Source organism: Camelina sativa, chromosome 19, assembly GCF_030686135.1.
Source record: "Camelina sativa cultivar CO46 ecotype springtype chromosome 19, ASM3068613v1".
In the NCBI taxonomy this organism is placed as follows: Eukaryota; Viridiplantae; Streptophyta; class Magnoliopsida; order Brassicales; family Brassicaceae; genus Camelina; species Camelina sativa.
Window position 1 is genome coordinate 13,668,231 of NC_141898.1, and position 18,529 is coordinate 13,686,759.

General features: G+C 34.9%; 1 protein-coding gene and 1 pseudogene across 2 annotated transcripts; one reads left to right on the forward strand and one right to left on the reverse strand.

Annotated features, from left to right (window-relative positions):
- Positions 1 to 138: 138 nt before the first annotated feature.
- LOC147920524 (uncharacterized) lies at positions 139 to 2,789 on the forward strand. The gene is made up of 9 exons (XM_087501111.1): positions 139 to 435; positions 518 to 721; positions 782 to 870; positions 954 to 1,062; positions 1,139 to 1,390; positions 1,502 to 1,543; positions 1,626 to 1,922; positions 2,011 to 2,412; positions 2,508 to 2,789. Exons 1-9 carry the CDS (start codon positions 139 to 141, stop codon positions 2,787 to 2,789), a joined length of 1,974 nt encoding a protein of 657 aa, XP_087357237.1.
- A 2,676-nt stretch (positions 2,790 to 5,465) lies between these two features.
- Positions 5,466 to 7,137, reverse strand: LOC104766355 (ammonium transporter 1 member 3 pseudogene; annotated as a pseudogene). Its single transcript, XR_015591786.1, has one exon. The product of XR_015591786.1 is annotated as an ammonium transporter 1 member 3 pseudogene (transcript).
- Positions 7,138 to 18,529: the final 11,392 nt, after the last annotated feature.

Sequence of the window (18,529 nt, forward strand, 5' to 3'; positions counted from 1 at the left end):
TAGGCTGTCGAATATGTCAACTTGAATTATATATTGATATGTTAAGACTTGCTTCACTCTCTTGAATCACTGACTGATCAATACATTAACTTACGGTTATTGGTTATTACTGTTGTTGAGTTTTCTAGGTGAACTAAGATGTCTAAGCGAAAGAAGATGTCAACCAGGCGTAATGAGGATGAGGAGCCAGAATTTATATGTACGTTGCAACAGACTAAAAGACGTCGAGGACCAACAAAGATGAAAGACATCGCCAAGGATCCAAATAGTAGAATAACTGTTGAATTCAATGATCTCGGAGAACCATGTGGACCAGGGTCTGTGAAGTTGTCATCATACCTAGGCTCTTTGGTGCGGGAACTTGTTCCTATCACCATTGCTGACTGGAGGAAAATTGGTGATGAGCGCAAAACAGTTCTTTGGAAATCTGTCCAGGTGAACTTTCATCATAATTCTTTCATATAGTCGCTACAAATTTAATTACATTTAATTGTCTTTTATATATTTGTGAATGTAGGCAAGGTTTGACCTTGATGGAGAATATGAAAAGGTATTTGTTCTGAAGCATATGGGATGCTTGTGGAGATCATACAAATCAAGCTTGGTACGGAAAGTTAGAGATGCAAATAACAATGTTGGTAGGATGAAGCTGCGACCTAGTAATGTTCCTATTGGAGAATGGCGCAACTATATCAAAATCAAAACAAGTCAAGAATTCCAGGTAAAACACTTCAACAATATCTTATTCAAACTTTAATTTACTAACATTTTTTCTTTCTAGGCTGTCAGTGATCAGTACAAGGAGAGAATGCGTAGGCAGATTCCTCACACCACTAGTTGGAAAGGAATGGCTAGATTGACAGAAAATATGGTAAGTAAAATACATTATTACGTCAGATTTAACTTTTGATAGGTAATGGTACGATGAATGTATGTTTTATCCTGTTGCTTAGAAAAAAAGAAAGCGAAGATCCATCTACAATCACAAGAGCAAAAGTTTGGGTCAGGTCACGCACCAAAAAAGATGGCACACCTGTCAATATGAGGGCTGCTGAAACGATTGTAAGTAATTAACCATCTCTGTGCGTAATGGTTTCTCTTTGTTCTTTTTCTCTAATAGAGCATGTCATATATTCAGAAAAAGGCAAATGAGCTTGCTGCTTCTGGGAGTTCATCAACATCAACAAACCCAAAAGAAGATATCCTATCACATGTTTTAGGTCCTGATCAACCAGGACGACTGCGGGCAATGAGTAGAGGGATGAGTATGACTAAATTGGCTTGTTTCCAAATCAAGAACAAACACCTAGCTGATATGCAACAAAACCAAGTCAACTTAGAGAATCAAGTGAAGGTTTTGCAAGAACAAATTGCTAAAATGAATTACGAGGTATGATAGCCAGGCTTACTAATTTATGTATCTATTTTAATAATCACCTGGTATTGGTAATATATTGTTAGGGAATTCTATTTCTGGTTTTGGTTTTACTTTATTTCACAGAAAGCAACTGAACCTGAAGTAGGTGAAAACTCTGCTCAAAGAGTAAGTACTTGAAATTTGCTCATACCAAATATATTCTGTTTGCTAGATTTAAATTTTGACTGCTATGCATATCACTTTGTAGAGTGTCACCAATAATTCAAAACCCAAATGTATGTTGCATGATTGGTCTGGTAGTGATGCTAAAGTTGCGGAGGGACTGATCATGTCATCTGATCTTGAAGACTACGTCATAGATACTCGATTAGGGCCTAAGTGTTATAAGGTGTTGCTGCAAACTGCTGTTGTTCCAGATGCATGGCTTTGTAGACCTGCTGTTAAGATGAATACTGTTGGGGAAGCAGTTGGATCAATGATTGCATGGCCTCATAATTTTACTGTTGTTATAGAAGACGCGATACCAGAAGACATTGATCCTAAGGTACGGTTTGAGTTTCTTTCATATGTTTACCATTAATTTTACATTTCAGATAGCCATAATCATCTTCTTCTCTGCGTATGTTTATTAGAGTCCAAGCCCAGAATCTATCAACTACTGCAGACTACTACATTGGGGAACAAATGATGAAGAAGTTGTGGCAGAAGGTCGGTGGCAAAGCAGCGATAAGGACACATTGGTTAATGGAGTTCCTATTGGACCAAAAGTTGTTAAAATATTCCTAGATGTTGTGCATGAACCTGAAACATTTCTATGGAGGCCCAATTCTAAACTGACAATCCTTGAGGACTTTTTGAAGTCTTTTATAGTATGGCCTGCGCACAGAGTAATGTTATGCGGACTAAACAGTGAAACACCAGCACGTTCAGTGCCTCCTTTTCAATCAAATTCTGCAGGAACACCCCCAGCTCCTTTGAAGAAACCTCAGAAAGATTCGCAATCCTTTTCACAGTCTCCTACTCAACAAATTCAGGTAACATCTATCATTTCTGTACAAAGGTAAGTGATGGTTAATTTTGATAGTTTTAAAGCAGTGACTAAGTACTTCTTTTCGGGAAAACATTGCAGCATAACAGTCCTACAGACGGTGTTGTCAACGAAAATAAACAGTGCTTGTTGATGGATGTAACTAGAAATAGAAGGGTGGTTGCTGAAGGAAGATGGGCTTCAAACAATCCTAACGTAACAGTTCACTTTTTTCCTTTGGGCCCTGATGGAGTTCGTGTATGGGTAGACGTAGTAAAGGTCAATGATGCCGCTGTTTGGAGGCCTTCTTCTCAGATTGAGTGTATGGAAGATGCAATAGGTACCACCATTGCATGGCCAGCGGAAAAAGTGATTATCGTCTGAGCTGCTGGAGTAAGAAGCACTATAACTTTCTTTTTTTTCATGCTTGAACGTTTAGATGAGACTTGGTACATGAATGGTTAGATCAATGAGTGTTGTTTTCAGACTTGTACTTGAATCTTATGTATGGTATTTTTAGTCTACAATAAAGTTCTTCTAAATTTAAATTCTTGGAAGGCATTATATAATATGTATATATATATATATAATATAAATATCGGATATATATATATATATATATATATATATATATATAAATATCGATTATCGAGCATAGCAAAAAATCACAGCTACATAAAACTAAATTATAGTGTTAATTTTTTGCAATGAGAAAATAAATTATAGCAAACATAAATAGCTACACTAGATAAAAACATAGTACAAATATTCTGCTACTATTAACTCCATTATAGCAAAAAAGAAACGCTACTAATAACATTACTATAGCCATGCTATGACGCTATTATATATTGATAATTAATAGCATACCTAAAAAGCGCTATTGTATATTGCTCTTTTAAGATAGTATTGGCAAAGACAGCGTTTACGAAATCGTTATCAAAATGATATAATGGCGTTAATCGTATGGTAACAATGGGCATATTTCTTGTAGTGCATGTTAAAATATTGCATTCTTCATAAGAGAAATCTTAAGTATGATGATCTTGTAAAGTATTAATAAAATGGCTGACGGAACCGCAAATGATAACATGATTTAGCGGTTACCACGTTTTATTAGTTGAAAATTGCACTTACGTCCTTAAAATTTAACAAATCAATGACGTTTAATGTGATCCCATTGACAAACCGCATAGCTTAATTATGATCGAATAAGAATAACTATAGATAAAATATTTATTAACAATAAGTAATGTTCCGACTAACTATGTATACGTGTAATCAATATTTCACTAATGAATAGAATCAATGAGTTTATTTGATTAGAAATTAGCTGATGCAAAAATACTTGGAAAACAGAAGCCATACGATTTTGAATACATCATATATATTGACATTTGACCCTCATGAAAATAGACAAAAGCAAACTTTTAAATTCAGTGTCGACGAACGATATATTATGCACATATATTAATAGCAACGGTAGCTTTTAAAATCGTAATAACATGACATCATGGATTACCACATAACACAAATTTAACTATTTAGTAATACGTAGTAATTACTGACTAATTAGTAATTATGTGCATACTACTATATTTTAATTTAAGTCAACTGACAATTTAACTATAAAAAAATTAAAACTGTTTACTCAATATGAAAAGCCATATTAAGACGTTTTTTGTTTATATGAAATTACGCAACGGGCACATTGCGGAGAGTCTACCTATCCTCTATGTATATCAAATTTTATAAAAGTTGTTGCGAAATTACTTTTTTATTTTCTATATACATTATGTAGCAGTAGAGTGATTGGTGTATTTATCAACCAAAAACAACATAAGAAAACCTATACATAATCATGATTTTCGCATTAACATGTTTGCCAAAACAAATTAATTCAATATATAGTGGTTGACTTGCATTGATAGGGGATCTTAAAAACCACCCTACACATATATATACTGCAGCTTCCAGTTAGTTTTTTTTTGTCCAAAAAAAAAATACTACTTCAAAATTTGTTATCACGGTTTCGAAGTTCAACGTATAGACATACATTTTCGTTTGTGTGTGTATATAATATAAACACTCACGGAAAGAATTTAATTAAAGGGTTCGTACTTGTTTTAATATTTTTTTACAACGACCCACTTAAATAGTTCATAGTAATCTAAGTTATTGTACAGTGTAAATGAAAGTTTCGCTGTTCTGTCTTTGTTCGGCTGACATATGCAATATACTTTTGACAAGAAACTGCAATATTTAAATACAGTTTGACGAATATGCACAAAAACATGATGTGTAATGTAAAAAAAAAAAAAGCTAATGGAATCGCACTGTAGTTTCATGATTCTACGTAGGTCACTATATGAATGTAATTTATAAGAAAAGCTCATTAGACTAATCCAAGTTGGAATGATCTACTTAAACCTTTACTTCTTAACAAAAAAAATATAATTTCACTAAAATTGATAAGTTAAAAAATTATTATTTGATCTATTTGAAGGTGTTTTATTATACTACAATAATTGATACACCATCCATCCAAAGACTTTCTACTACTACATCATACCACACGCAATTCTTACCAAAGCTACAAAAATCTGAATAAGAAGAAATTAACATCAAAATTCAAACTCAACCTATCTTGTCGGTCAAGGAAATGAATAAGTTCTGTTGTTTTGGTACGAGATGGTGGTACACAATAGCCGAAATGATAAAACTGTGTATGAAAAATGGAAGACACGTACAATATAATGATCAACAAGATATATGATTATTCAAAATTTATATACGAAAAATGATGTCCAAAGTACAACTTTTGTTTAGTCCAATCTGATAAAAGCCATCGGCAAAAAGGAAACCTAAGCAAAGTTGTATATATGCATAATGCATTCTCATTTTAAAGGATCACCAAAGCTCATTGCTCATGTATGTATTAGTCTCTAAGAAATAGCATATGTATTAGCCGAGACATGCAAAATTAAAATTGAAAAAATGGAATCGAAATAAGACACATAAACACAGAAACATGATAGGATCACTCAAAACAAACAAAAATTATCCAAGATTTGTATTTCAAAAAGCAAAGCTCCAACAATCAACAATACATAATAGTAATAAATTACAATTTAAAAAGCTTGAAAAATTAGACGCGAGGAGGAGTAGCCGAACGAGGGAAAGGGGATCCAGGGTCCACTCTATGAGACTCATCATCATTATCATGGTAGATATAAGCAAACCCACCGTGCCGTGTCATATCCATTCCTTGCATCTCATCCTTCTCCGAGATCCTAAGCAGATTGAGCTTCTTGAGGATAAAGAAGAGTGTTCCCATGGTGGCACTAACCCATCCTATGACCACAAGTATTTGAACTAATTGTGCTCCCAACAACTTCCCACCTCCGCCCATAAATAGTCCATATGGCCTTCCTGGGGTCGCGCCATAAACCTCGTTTAGATACTTCTCTTTTGCAAACAATCCTACGAATATCAAACCCCACGCGCCGCATCCTCCGTGTAGTTGGGCCGCCTCTAGCGGATCGTCATATCGTACGAGGTCGGCAAGCTTGTTGCATCCTATAAGGACGAGTGAAGCCATGAAGCCGCAGACAATCGCTGCCCATGGTTCTACCACGGAGCAACCTGCGGTTATGGCCGCAAATCCACCTAGTAAACCGTTGCAAACGTCGGTTACGTTCCAATGGCCTGATAGGAGACGTTTTCCAAAGAGTGTGGTTAGAGCTGCTGTGCATCCTGAGAGTGTGGTTGTAACCGCTGTGCGGCCGATTCCGCTCCATTGGCCGTAGTTGGAACCAGATTCATACGGGATGAGTATCTTGGTGAAAGAACCAGGGTTAAAACCATACCAACCGAACCATAGGAGGAAGGTTCCTAAGACAACGAGCGAGGCTGAGTGGCCACGTAGAGCAATGGCCCGTCCACTTTTCTCGAACCTACCACGACGAGGACCTTCGATTAGAGCACCCCACAGACCTGCTATGCCACCAACCATGTGAACAACACCAGAGCCAGCAAAATCGATGGCTCCGGTACTAAACAAACGATCATCAGCTGGACGGAAGGGACTGGCCCATCCATCTGGGGACCAGAACCAGTGAGAGACAACCGGATAAACAAATCCAGTTAAGAAAGACGAATATATCAAGTAAGCCACAAACTGTGTCCTCTCCGCGATCGAACCACTTGTGATTCCAGCGGCGGCGATTGCGAACGCCCATTGGTAGAGAAAAAAAGAGTAGTCGGCTGTGAGAGTTGGGAAGTCTCTAAGAGCGAAATTGTGTCTTCCAATGAATCCTTCTGAGGATCCACCAAAGGCAAAGGCATAACCAAAGAGATAGTAAAAGAGTCCTCCGGCTGCAGCGTCAAGGACATTAGTGAGCATGATGTTCATTGTATTCTTGGCTCTAACAGAGCCAGCACAAAGCATAGCGAAGCCGAGCTGCATCGAGAAGACAAGATAAGCCGAGAAGAGGAGGTAGGTGTTGTCCACGGCGTAGGCTGCATCGGTAAACTTGTTGTTAACGGTACCCAACTGACCGCAAATATAGTCTGCTGCTGCCGTGGCGTTGGGACCGAGTAGGACGGAGAGATCGGCCACAGAGCAAGTTATAGCTCCCGACATGTTGAGAGACTTGAGAGTTAAGAGAGAAACAGAGACATGGAGAAGAAAGGCCGTCTCCTTGTGTGTCTCTTAAAAGGAGGAAGAGGGAGTTTAGGGTTGACTTTTGATTCCGTCTGGACCATTTAAATTTGTTGTATTTAAGTGTATATTAATTGTTTTAAAAGTTATGTGAGGTAACCAACAACATTTATTAATGAATCAGAGATATAGTCTACCAAATTTTCTTAATGTCTTATGATCCTAATATTACACGGTTTTGGTGATTAAGTGATAGGCATGTAATCTGTTAATATAAAAAGGCAAAGGAATATCTAATTTTAATACTACAGTATATGATGAATATAAGAACAATAAACTGGTATTAAAAATCCCAAAGGATGAAATCATACAATATTCTCTTAGATCAACCGTATGGTCCATATCAGATGTTTCTCTTACCGTACTTTATCTACAAACCAAATTATATGGTACATGGAATCAATTTTAACCCAAATATTTATTTGACGTTAAAATGTTGCCTAAGGACATTAGTAAATATCTACCAAAGAAGGAGTTTCCATCTTGCAAGAGGTAAGTAGATTCTCGTACACATGCATCGAGTGGGACCTATTGGTAGATATAGTTTGATGCTATTAGACCCATACACTGACTCACATGGAAATAGAAACTCATTCGTGCTGTCTTTCAGCACTCTTTATATATATGATAATCTTTCAAAGTATTAATAAATTTTAAAATCAAAAACTAATTAAGTTTGTTGAGGGCTGAAACCACAAATGATAACATGGGTTAGCGGGAACCACGTTTGAGTTGTTGAAAATTGCACTTGAGGCCTTAACTTCTAGATATGTCCAAAATTACTCAGATGGAGTTAATTAGAACTAGTATTATTTTTGCATCTGTACGATTCCTCATGGTTGCGTATAAACGGTCCTCCAAGACCATATATCTGATATCCAATTAATGAGAAAAAAGGACAAACGACATATATAGTTTAAGCAAGATACAGTTCTATATAACTGTCATTGGAGCCGTATCAACTATTTTATAAATTCTTCATGTTAAAACCAAAATATATTCATGTATTCTTTAATAAATGAAAAGAAAATCTTTATCTTTAGTTTATTTCAGGTGGTTAACCCTTTTTTGTTGATCAAAAATCTATATTTAGTAAGTATGATGTATTTTTAGAATAAATAAATGTACTTAAACATTGTTCTAAACGCTGCTGTTTCACCAACATGATATATAGGCTTTCTATTGTTCAATAATCTATATAATAATAACAATATGTATAAATGCACAGTTATAATCTTTCGTCGTACCTTTATTTTTTTAATAATTATTGGCGTGTGTGAAATTTTTTATTTTGTTTTTAATTTTTTTTATCAGAAAGTTGCATTTACTTATTATAATCTTTCATTTAATATTTTCATTTAGGATTACTTCGTCATAATATTGTTTATTAATAATATAAATATAAGTAAATGTTATGATTCTTGTAACTTTTTACTATAATTTTCATAAAATATCTTATACTTATAGTTATAATGCATACAAAAATATTTACAAGGTTGTCTCTATTCATTATAACTTTCATACAATAATTTTTAACTAAGAGTTGAGTCTTTTTTGCCATATATATATTTTTAACATAAGTTTCATTTTGATGGTTGTGTTTTTTAACTCGCAGTTATACATATTTAATATTTATGTAGTTTTACTCCTATTTATTATTTTTCTTCTCTTGAGATAATTTTTAATTTTATTTTTAGTACATAATTTTTAAACTATATTGTTACTTTCAAATAATTTTATACTTAAAAATTTAATTTAACTTCTTTGAAATATTTCTCCCGCGAGTACGAGTCCTAGTTAGTTTAAAAACAGTCAACCTTTCTATTTATGTGTGTAACTTAATCATCTTTGGGGTCAGCCAAACTTAATCATTATTGGAGACACTTGCGACTTGTAATCTATATATTCTGATGACGGGAAAATGAGAGTTGACACTCAGCAAAATAGACAAGAACAAACTTATTTTAGTAACGAACGATAAATTATGATAATATTTTAGTAGACGGTAGCTTTTAGAATCGTACAAAATAATGTCAAGAACTGTCGTGACATCATGGATTACCACATAACACATTGATTATTTAGTAGTCCGTAGTAACTGAGCTATTACTTGCATTGCGTAGTACGAAAAAATAAAGTATGTTAACTAAATACGGAAAGTCATAGTAAGTACGTAAGTGGTTTACTAGTTTATGGAATCAGACTTTAGAAGACAGGTCTCTAATGTAAGCTGGTAAGTCCATGGCTCGATACAATGATACGTTAGGGCGTCTATAGCTCTCATCTAAGCATATCAAAATTAACAATTTCATTTGCGATTTTTTCATTTATTAGTTTTTACCTATATCAGTAATTGAATGCTAAAACTAATCATCATAAGAAAATTTATAGATATTCAAGAATTTAGCATTAACATGTTTTCCAACAAAAATATTAAGTCAAGAGTGGTTGACTTAGCATTGCTTGGGGACGTTGATGTCTACCTCGCTGGATTATAAGTTGTACCATTGGAATCTATTGTTTCCAGCTAGTTCTTCTATATAAATTGTAACAGAAGAAGTTATTAATGAAAGAAAGAAGAAAATTTTGGACAGATTTTTCAAAGAACCTTACTTTCGATAATTTACAAATATCGTTCACATTTACATTTTATAGACAGTTCTATCAAACAATCTAGAATAGAGAAAATATCTTATTTTCCAGCTGTCTCTAGTGAGTCATCAGGTGAAGGTTCAAGAACGTTGAATCGATTCTTCAGGAGGAGTGTCTCCTTCTTCGTACCGTTGAAGCTCTGTTTCTGGGAAGCTCCCTTGTTTGTCTTTTTCTGCTAAGTGGGCTTCATTGTTGGGTTTGTGTCATTGTCTGAGCCCATCTGCACATTTGAGTCTAATGAATCTTTGTTGTTCCTTACACTCTCCCGCAATCTTGGTGTGGGTGAGATAGACACACCAAGATTGGAACGCAAGTCAAGAAAGGATTTGTGAGGTAAGGGCTTAGTGAAGATGTCAGTTAGCTGATCTTCTGCAGAGATGTGATGTGTTTCAATGAAGCTGAAGGCAATTTGTTCCCTGATGTTATGATAGTCTCAATCAAAATGTTTTGTACGATTGTGAAGAGCAGGGTTTGTTGAGAGATACACTGCTGAGAGGTTATCGCAGTAGACTTGAGTGGGCTGGAACTGTGAAATACTAATGCCACGTAGAAGGAAGGATTGTAGTCACTCATTCCTACCTGATGAAGAATGTCTTTAGCGTAGGCAGTCTGATGGAGAAACAGTCCATTGTTGGTTGTTTCAATCTCTATACCCAAGAAGTAACAAGGACGACCAAGATCATTCATTGCAAACCGATTGTTAAGAGTTGTGAGGAGTTCGTCTATGAGATCTTGGCTGCTTCCTGTCAAGAGAATGTCATAAACGTAGAGTAAAAGGCCAAGTGTCTTCCCACCACAATGACAAACAAACAGTGACGGATCTGTTGTGCTGCAAACAAAACCAAAGTCAATAATGAAGTTGGTGAAAGTGTCAAACCAAGCTCGAGGAGCTTGTTTTAAACCGTACAAAGCTTTGGTGAGACAGCAGAATATATCGTGTGTTTGGCTTTTGTATTCCTGCTTTTAATCGAGTGGTCATCGAATGAGTGTTAGTTGCAGGAGCCTGATTTAAAACAACTTGTTCCTCCTCTAGATCAATGTCTCCTTCACTCTCTTCTAAGACAGGTTCATTATTTAGGATTGGTTCTGCAGGTTGAATTGATTCTTCCTTAGGCATGGAGAATGGTCGTGGCAGCATCTCCACTTGAGTCTATTCGTTAGAGAGGGGAAGGTCTAGTTTATGTTGCCAAGCTTGGAGAAATGTTGTTGGATACGCAGAAATCAGAGACTGAAATTGCTCTTTGAAGGGAAACGTTTGTTCATCAAAGATGACATGCCTTGAAATATATACATTTCCAGTGGGGGGGGGGGGATACAAGCATCTGTATCCTTTGTAATGACTATTAAAGCCAAGGAATACACACTGCAACGAATGAGGATCAAACTTGTGTTGGGCTTGTGGTCAGAGACATGGATAACATGCAGATCCAAAGACACGGAGAGAGGAATAGTCCGGCTTTACTCCAAGCAAAGTTTCAAATGGACTTACACCATTCAACATAGACGAAGGTAGCATGTTACTGATATAAGTTGCAGTGGAGAAGGCTTCAACCCAATATTTCAGGGGAGACTTACTCTGAAACATCATAGACAACCCAAGCTCAACTAGGTGATGATGCTTAGGCTCTGCTAGCCCATTTTGTTGCAGAGTGTAGGGACATGAGATCCTGTGGTGAATTCCATGTTCAGCAAAGTGAGTTTTTAATCTGTGACTTGTGAATTCACCTCCTCCATCACTTTGAAAGACCTTTATCTTAGCATTTAGAATGCAATGAAGACTGAAGCAAATTCTGATTTGTGATGCAAGGGATAGAACCAAGAATATCTGGAGAAATCATCAATAAAAACTGCATAGTACTATTTGAATCCTTGATTTGATACAACTGGTGAGGGGCCCCATAGATCACAATGACTTGATCTAAGGGTAGTAAAACACGAGAATCAGAATCTAAAAACGGTAATCTAGAAATTTTCCCCATCTGGCAAGCCTCACAAACTGGGGAAGTGTTGCTATTCACTTGTATTGCCTTGCTGTTTTGAAGTTGCTGCAGAATCTTCAAGTTTGAGTGTCCAAGTCAGTGATGCCAAACATCTTCTGTTACTGCACACTGACGGTTTGAGTAGAGAGCAACAAACTCTTGATTCTCTAACACATAGAGCTCTGTTTTACGAGGACCCTTTGACACCACTTTCTGAGTGGTTAAATCAATGATATAGAAATTATTAGCATCAAAGAACACACCACAAAGATAATCATCACATAACTTAGACACAAACAAGAGAGACTTTTTCATAGCAGGACAGACTAACATTTCATGTAAAGGGATGATATCTTTAGGAGAAGAGATGGTGGTCGATCCAACATGTGTGATAGGGAGATAAGCTCCATCTCCTACCATCACAGTATCATTACCTTCGTAAGCTGTAGCATCTTGTAAACAAGAGGTTGAGGAAGTGACATGAGCAGTAGCTCCAGAGTCAGGGTGTCATTCTCTCCATTGTCATCGGATACACGCATGGAGGAGAAAGCTTGAGTTGTGACTTCACTCTAGTAGTTGTTGTCAAAACGGTTGTAGCACTTGATAGTTGTGTGTCCTATACGACCACAAATTTGACAGACTGGTCTCTCCCTCTGTGATGGAGAGGATGACTGATGTTGGGAGAAGCCTCGACCTCTTGATGAGTAGCCACCTCTGCCTCTGTTCTGATCGAATTCACCTCTCCCACGCTGGTTTGGTTGATATTGAGGAACACACGGGTTTGTCTTCTCAGTGTTGAAGGCGAGATGTGGAGATGGTGTGGAGGTGTATGATATGCTCAAATTTACCCTAGAGCTACTCTCTCAAATTAAGAGATCAATTGTAGTACTTAGGGATCGAATCCACATAGACTCTAGATTCACACAATAGATTTAATAATCTTTTAATTATGCTAAACTAAAATATTGTAATTAAATTGTAAGATTAAACAGAAAATAAAAGAGATGTAAATTCAGATGGATGAAATGCTAGACCTAGGGAAAGTTTCAAGAAATCATGGAAAATCAGATCAATTAATTAAACAAGCAGGATTCAACAATTAAGCACCGTTTTTTGAACTCTAAACACAATTGTAAAATAAATCAGTTCTCACTGCAAATATTATCTAAGTTTTAAAACCCGAAAATTCAAATCTCTTTGCAAAATTCAAGTTGAATACCAGCAATAAAATGAAGTTTAGATAAGTTCACAAAATCACTAATTCAAATCTCTTTGCAAAAAGTAAATTTGCTCACCAAAGGTTTTTGTCAGGAAAATCAATTATATTCTCATATCAATCAATAATCCTAAAATCTAAATCCAGATGACTAATCAAAGATCTAGCATTAAGAACAACCTATGGTGAAGAACAAGAAAGATAATCAATCCAAACAATTAATCAATCTAACAATCCATGAAATCCCTAATGAGAAACCCTAAACATAACAAGCAGATCTACTCAGACATAATTGTAAAAACACAAATCATGAATAAAATAGATGTATAAAAAAAATATTGTGACATTTCATTAAGAGATTAAAGGAAGAAGAAAAGGAGTTCTGAATCTTCTCTGAAGGAGTCTTGATTCTTCTCTCCAAAAACTCTCTAAAAATCTCTCATGGTTCTCTCTCAAAAGTTGCAGGGAAAACTAAAGCTTAGGTCTAAACAATGACCATAAAAATCTTATATATATTCCTAAAACACGTCCAGAGACCAATGATGCAAATATGAAAAACTTTGGGGCGGTTTTGTAAATCTTCAAAACTTGTGGGAAAACTTCCAATTTGTCTTGTGGACACTGCATCGATCGACACTATCATCTGCATCAACCGATGCATATGTCTGAACTCGTCTCCCAACTTCACAGCTTAGCCTCAATGCTTGAATGTGCTCCAAATCCTCCTATTTAGCTCCATTATGTTCCATCCGTGCCAATGAGTACCTAATCCTATAAAGACTCAAAAACAACCTAGAAAACAAATCAAAAAACTCAAAAAGCACACTTATATCATGGCTAAAAACACCTAAAAACCAAAGATTTTCATGGATTCATCAACTGGTTTTCCAATGGAGCTCAAGGAATCACAGATAGCCTTTAAACTCACAACAGTAGGTGGATAAAGTCTTGTCTCTCTTGGACAGGAGTTGCAGACTTCGACGAAGGGAGAACTCTCTGGCAACACTGCTCTTGTTGAAGTTCTCTGCGAGAGACAACCAGATCTCACGCGAAGTTTGGAGGTTGTGAACATGAGCGAGGACCTCCTCAGACAACGTACCAAACAGCCATGAACGAACGAGTTGGTCGGTACAGAACTATGGCTCATATTGAGGGTTTGGGACTTCATTGGAGACTCCACTGTCGACGACAATGTGGGTCTGAGTAGGTGCATTGACGGGGCCTTAATTTGACAAAATCTATGAGTTTTGACTTGACAACAGAGATTCAAATTGTGTGTTCTATAAGAGATAGTTAGTATCATTCAGTTTCAGTGTGACAGAGCTAGTGATATGAACATTGTCTGGAAATAGAAAAATGACGGCCATTGTTTCACCTGTTAGGGTTTACAAAAGCTCTAATACCATGAAAGAAAGAAGAAAACATTGGACAGACTTTGAAAAAAAACCTTACTTTCAATAATGTACAAATATGGTTCATAGTTACATTTTATAGACAGCTCTATCGAACAATCTAGAATAGAAAAAATATCTTATCATGTAGCTGTCTCTAGTGAGTCATCGGGTGAAGGTTCAAGAACGTTGAATCGATTCTTCAGGAGGAGTGTCTCCTTCTTCGTACCGTTGAAGCTCTGTTTCTGGAAAGCTCCCTTGTTTGTCTTTTTCTGCGAAGTGGGCTTCATTATTGGGCTTGTGTCATTGTCTGTGCCCATCTGCACATTTGAGTCCAATGAACCTCTTTGTTGTGTATATGCATATATAATTATGATACATTATATATAATAACATTTACGGCAAGCATAGTTTAAGGGTTTCGTACGTATTTCAATGATTTTTTTCTCACAACTACCACTTAAATGTAATCCAGACTATTGACTATTGTACAGTATAATTGAAAGTTTCGCATTTGTTGTCTTTGTTTGGGTGACATATGAAACTGAAAGATACGTTTAGTGAAGAAAAACAAATCATGATACATATACAGTTTGACTAATACGCAGAAAAAAGCTAATGAACTTGCATTACATATCGTGATTACATTATTCCACAGTAATCCAAAATGAATCTAAACAACGAGTAATTGATTTTTATGGTAGAAAAAATGAACATCAAAATGTTATTACTATTGAATTAGTGGTCTACAAAAGAAGTAGGAGTATGTTAAACATTCTAGGCAAAAGAAGTAGGAGTCTGTTAAACATTTTAGAAATCATTAATGGTCCCTTAGTCCTCCCTTATATTAAATCCACTTCACAGCGTTATTCTTCATCTCTCCTTCCCCCAATCTAATTTATAACTGACGTTACCTTTCCAGATTCTCTTATATGTCCAATTGGAATAAGAGGTTGCTAGAATTCAGAAATTGCAGTACCATTTCCATTGAAATCTCAATTTCTTGGTCAGCGAAAATACCTTCACTCCATGTATAAATCAAAATTAGAGAGCCTCTCTACTCGTGAGTATTTCCATCCTCTCTACTTGGGTTTTTTTTGGTCAAATTTGTCTGTTCATATATGGTCTCTGTTTTTTAGGAAATCTTTTAGGGAAAATTAGAGAGGTCAATTCGATGTTGCACTGTTGCAGGCAATAATTTAGTATATATGCAACGCTTCGTCGAAGGTGAAACGTTGTTCTTCTTCATGCACCTGGTATGGTAAGAATATTCCAAATTACTCATGATTTTGATTATACACTCCATTGCCAATTATGACTTAACCATTGCCAATTATGGTTTAGGGTTCATACTATTGGCTTATGTAGGTTTTTATTAGTGTTTGTAATACTATGATACTTCAATGTTGATTTTGTGGTTTAAAGATCATTCACGATCTTTAAATTCAGAAATTTGGTTGCTGATTCAAATAAAATTATCAGATTATTTACTTCACAGTGATTTGGTTGAGAGTAGATAAAAAGTAAAGTCACCAAGTTCCGAATATACACTCTCCGTAATCCCATATACATTTAGTTTTATGGGGTTTGGGATAATTGATTCTGTCTGGTGTTTACACAGTTGGTAATTTTTTAATACTGTATGTATAACTTCACATGCTTCCCGTATCATTATCATACTCCACAATATTTATGGAATTGAATTTCCGTATCACATGGATATTAGATACACTTTCTTTTGAGTTCCCAAAATGTATCTATAAAGTCAGCTCAACATTCATAGGCTAGAGACCATCTACCTCTTGGTAGATTAAATTTGTCATCGTTGTTCAATGTTATCGGCAATGAATCTTGCACTACTTTTTTTTTGTTGAAACTGCATGAATGGATCCTTGCAAGCTTGGGACGAAGTTGTAAGTAGCATAGAAACAAAAGCTATAAGAGAAAGGAATTTATTTTCTTCTTTAAAACGACTAAACCACAATTCACTCTCGATATAAAGCATATTAGTTTTACAATCAGTCCGGTTTTTCTTTATCCAATTTGTTTTACCTAAGTATCGAAGTATCAGTTCGAAGTTACTAACTCTCACTTGAGATGATCACATAGACAGAACATAAGAGAACATTTTATAAGTTGTCAACTAATTGCAGTCATAAATATTACATGTAGTGTACCTTTTAATCCTCTTGGTGTTTTTGGCCTTACTGTAGCCATGGACCTCCAGCAAATGAGAGAAAATCATGAGTATTTTCAGTTTTACCTAAGACTAGAAAGTCAATTTTTATTAAAAAATGTGGCACTAACTATAAAGCCTTTACAATAAAGGAAAGGCGTCCTACTCTTGAAGAGTGTCGTGAATTTGAGCAAAAGAATATTGGGAACGGAGGCTTGAAGACATCTATTTGTTTTCTTAGTATGAATCTTCTCTTCATCATTTTGTATATTTGCTTGGAATATCATCAGTTTGAATAATATAATCTAACCAGATTTTTCAGTAGCTAAGTTCAGTATTTGTAGAAGCGGCTTGTGAAGCAGCGGCATGATAGTAGAAGAAAATCACATGTATTTGGGTCACCGAAACATTAGTAGAACGAACGTTGAAGTTGAGTTGAGAATTAAAGAAGTCTTCAAGTCAAATCTACAAATCAATATCGTGATGGTTAACGTAAAATATGTCTGTCAAATAAGTAAAACAACATAACATATATACACATAGTTATAAGAAAAAAATGATAAGAAGAAACTTAGATATGAATGAATATATGAATAATATGTAATGTTTATAGATGCACTAACATAGTAACATGGTAATAACTTTAACATCTACTAACATAAAACTGCAAATAAAGATAATTTTTAAACATGTAACGCGCGGAGTTTCACCTAGTCTGCTTAAAAAGGAAAACATTCATTTTCTCTAATGAGTTCAAAAGAAATTTTTTAATTTCGTATTTACTTAGTGGAAATCGGATTCATAACATTTTAATTCCAAAATATCGGATTCATGTTTAACATTTTTATTTGTTAAAAGTAATAATAAATATATGGCTCAAACCGTGTTCTTGTTTTTCTTTTCAGCTGCACTATCTTTTTTTTTTTTTTGGGCAAACTGCACTTTCTTTATAATATTTGTTCTGTCTTCTATTGCATCACCATTAGAAGATATTTTATTTTGCTATCCGGTAAAACTAACTTCTATAGTTCTATTAATATGCAAAGAATAGCACTTTCGAATAATTAAACTCCAAATATCAAAAGAAATTTTGATCAATAACTGAATATAATGAGCTTCCGAAAAAAATCAATATACTTTTCAGATCCATATAAAATTGGGAAGAAAGCTAAATAAATAGAAACAAAGAAGGGAAATTAACAAAAGAAATTTTAGAGAAGTATATTATTGTTTGAAAAACTAGAATCATTTTTATAGTTAGTTTTACTTTCTCATAGACAACTTTCTCTTTTCACATTTTAAAGTCGATCTTTATAATAGATAGATGTATGATGATGATCCAGACTATTCAACTGACAATGCAGTTCAATGTTTAACGAGAGCTAAGTACATATATACTGAATTCTTAGTCACTAATATCTCGCAACATATAAGTCCTAAACTATTAAAAGCAACCACATTCAGAAACCTTTCTATTAATCTAAGAAAATCATTTGAATACTCCAAGTTGGAATAATATACTAAAATCTGTTAATCTCATCAAGATATTTTCTCACTAAAATATCCAAATAACAAACTTTTTACGGGACAATTGCATTTTTTGTACTTTTATTTGTATTTGAATGAAATCGTAGATCCTATATTCGATTTTCGAAAAACATAACCACTAAGGGTGCTAAAATTACAGTTGACTCCCTTAAGACCAAACAAAAAACAGAAGCTTAAATGACAGATATAACCCGGAAGAAGTCTGCAATAGATACATTTAAGGGAGACTCCAATTGACGTCAACGAGTAGACATAAAGATATGTCTATTCGTTATTATAGTTTAAATTTTAATTTTAAAAATTATAAAAAATAATTTGGTAAACCTATTGACCAAATAATAACCACATAGACTTCCTGCATTGAAATAAATAAATTTACATATAAACTAGTCAAATTAAAGGAAAAAAAGGCTGATTAGGTTAAAATTATTTGATTTAG

Excerpts from the sequence above, each read along its gene's own strand:
- LOC147920524 (XM_087501111.1), top strand. The coding sequence starts at position 139 with ATGTCTAAGCGAAAGAAGATGTCAACCAGGCGTAATGAGGATGAGGAG. Across the intron at positions 436-517 it reads TTCTTTGGAAATCTGTCCAG|GCAAGGTTTGACCTTGATGG; the intron begins GTGAACTTTCAT and ends TTGTGAATGTAG. Across the intron at positions 1,923-2,010 it reads CAGAAGACATTGATCCTAAG|AGTCCAAGCCCAGAATCTAT; the intron begins GTACGGTTTGAG and ends TATGTTTATTAG.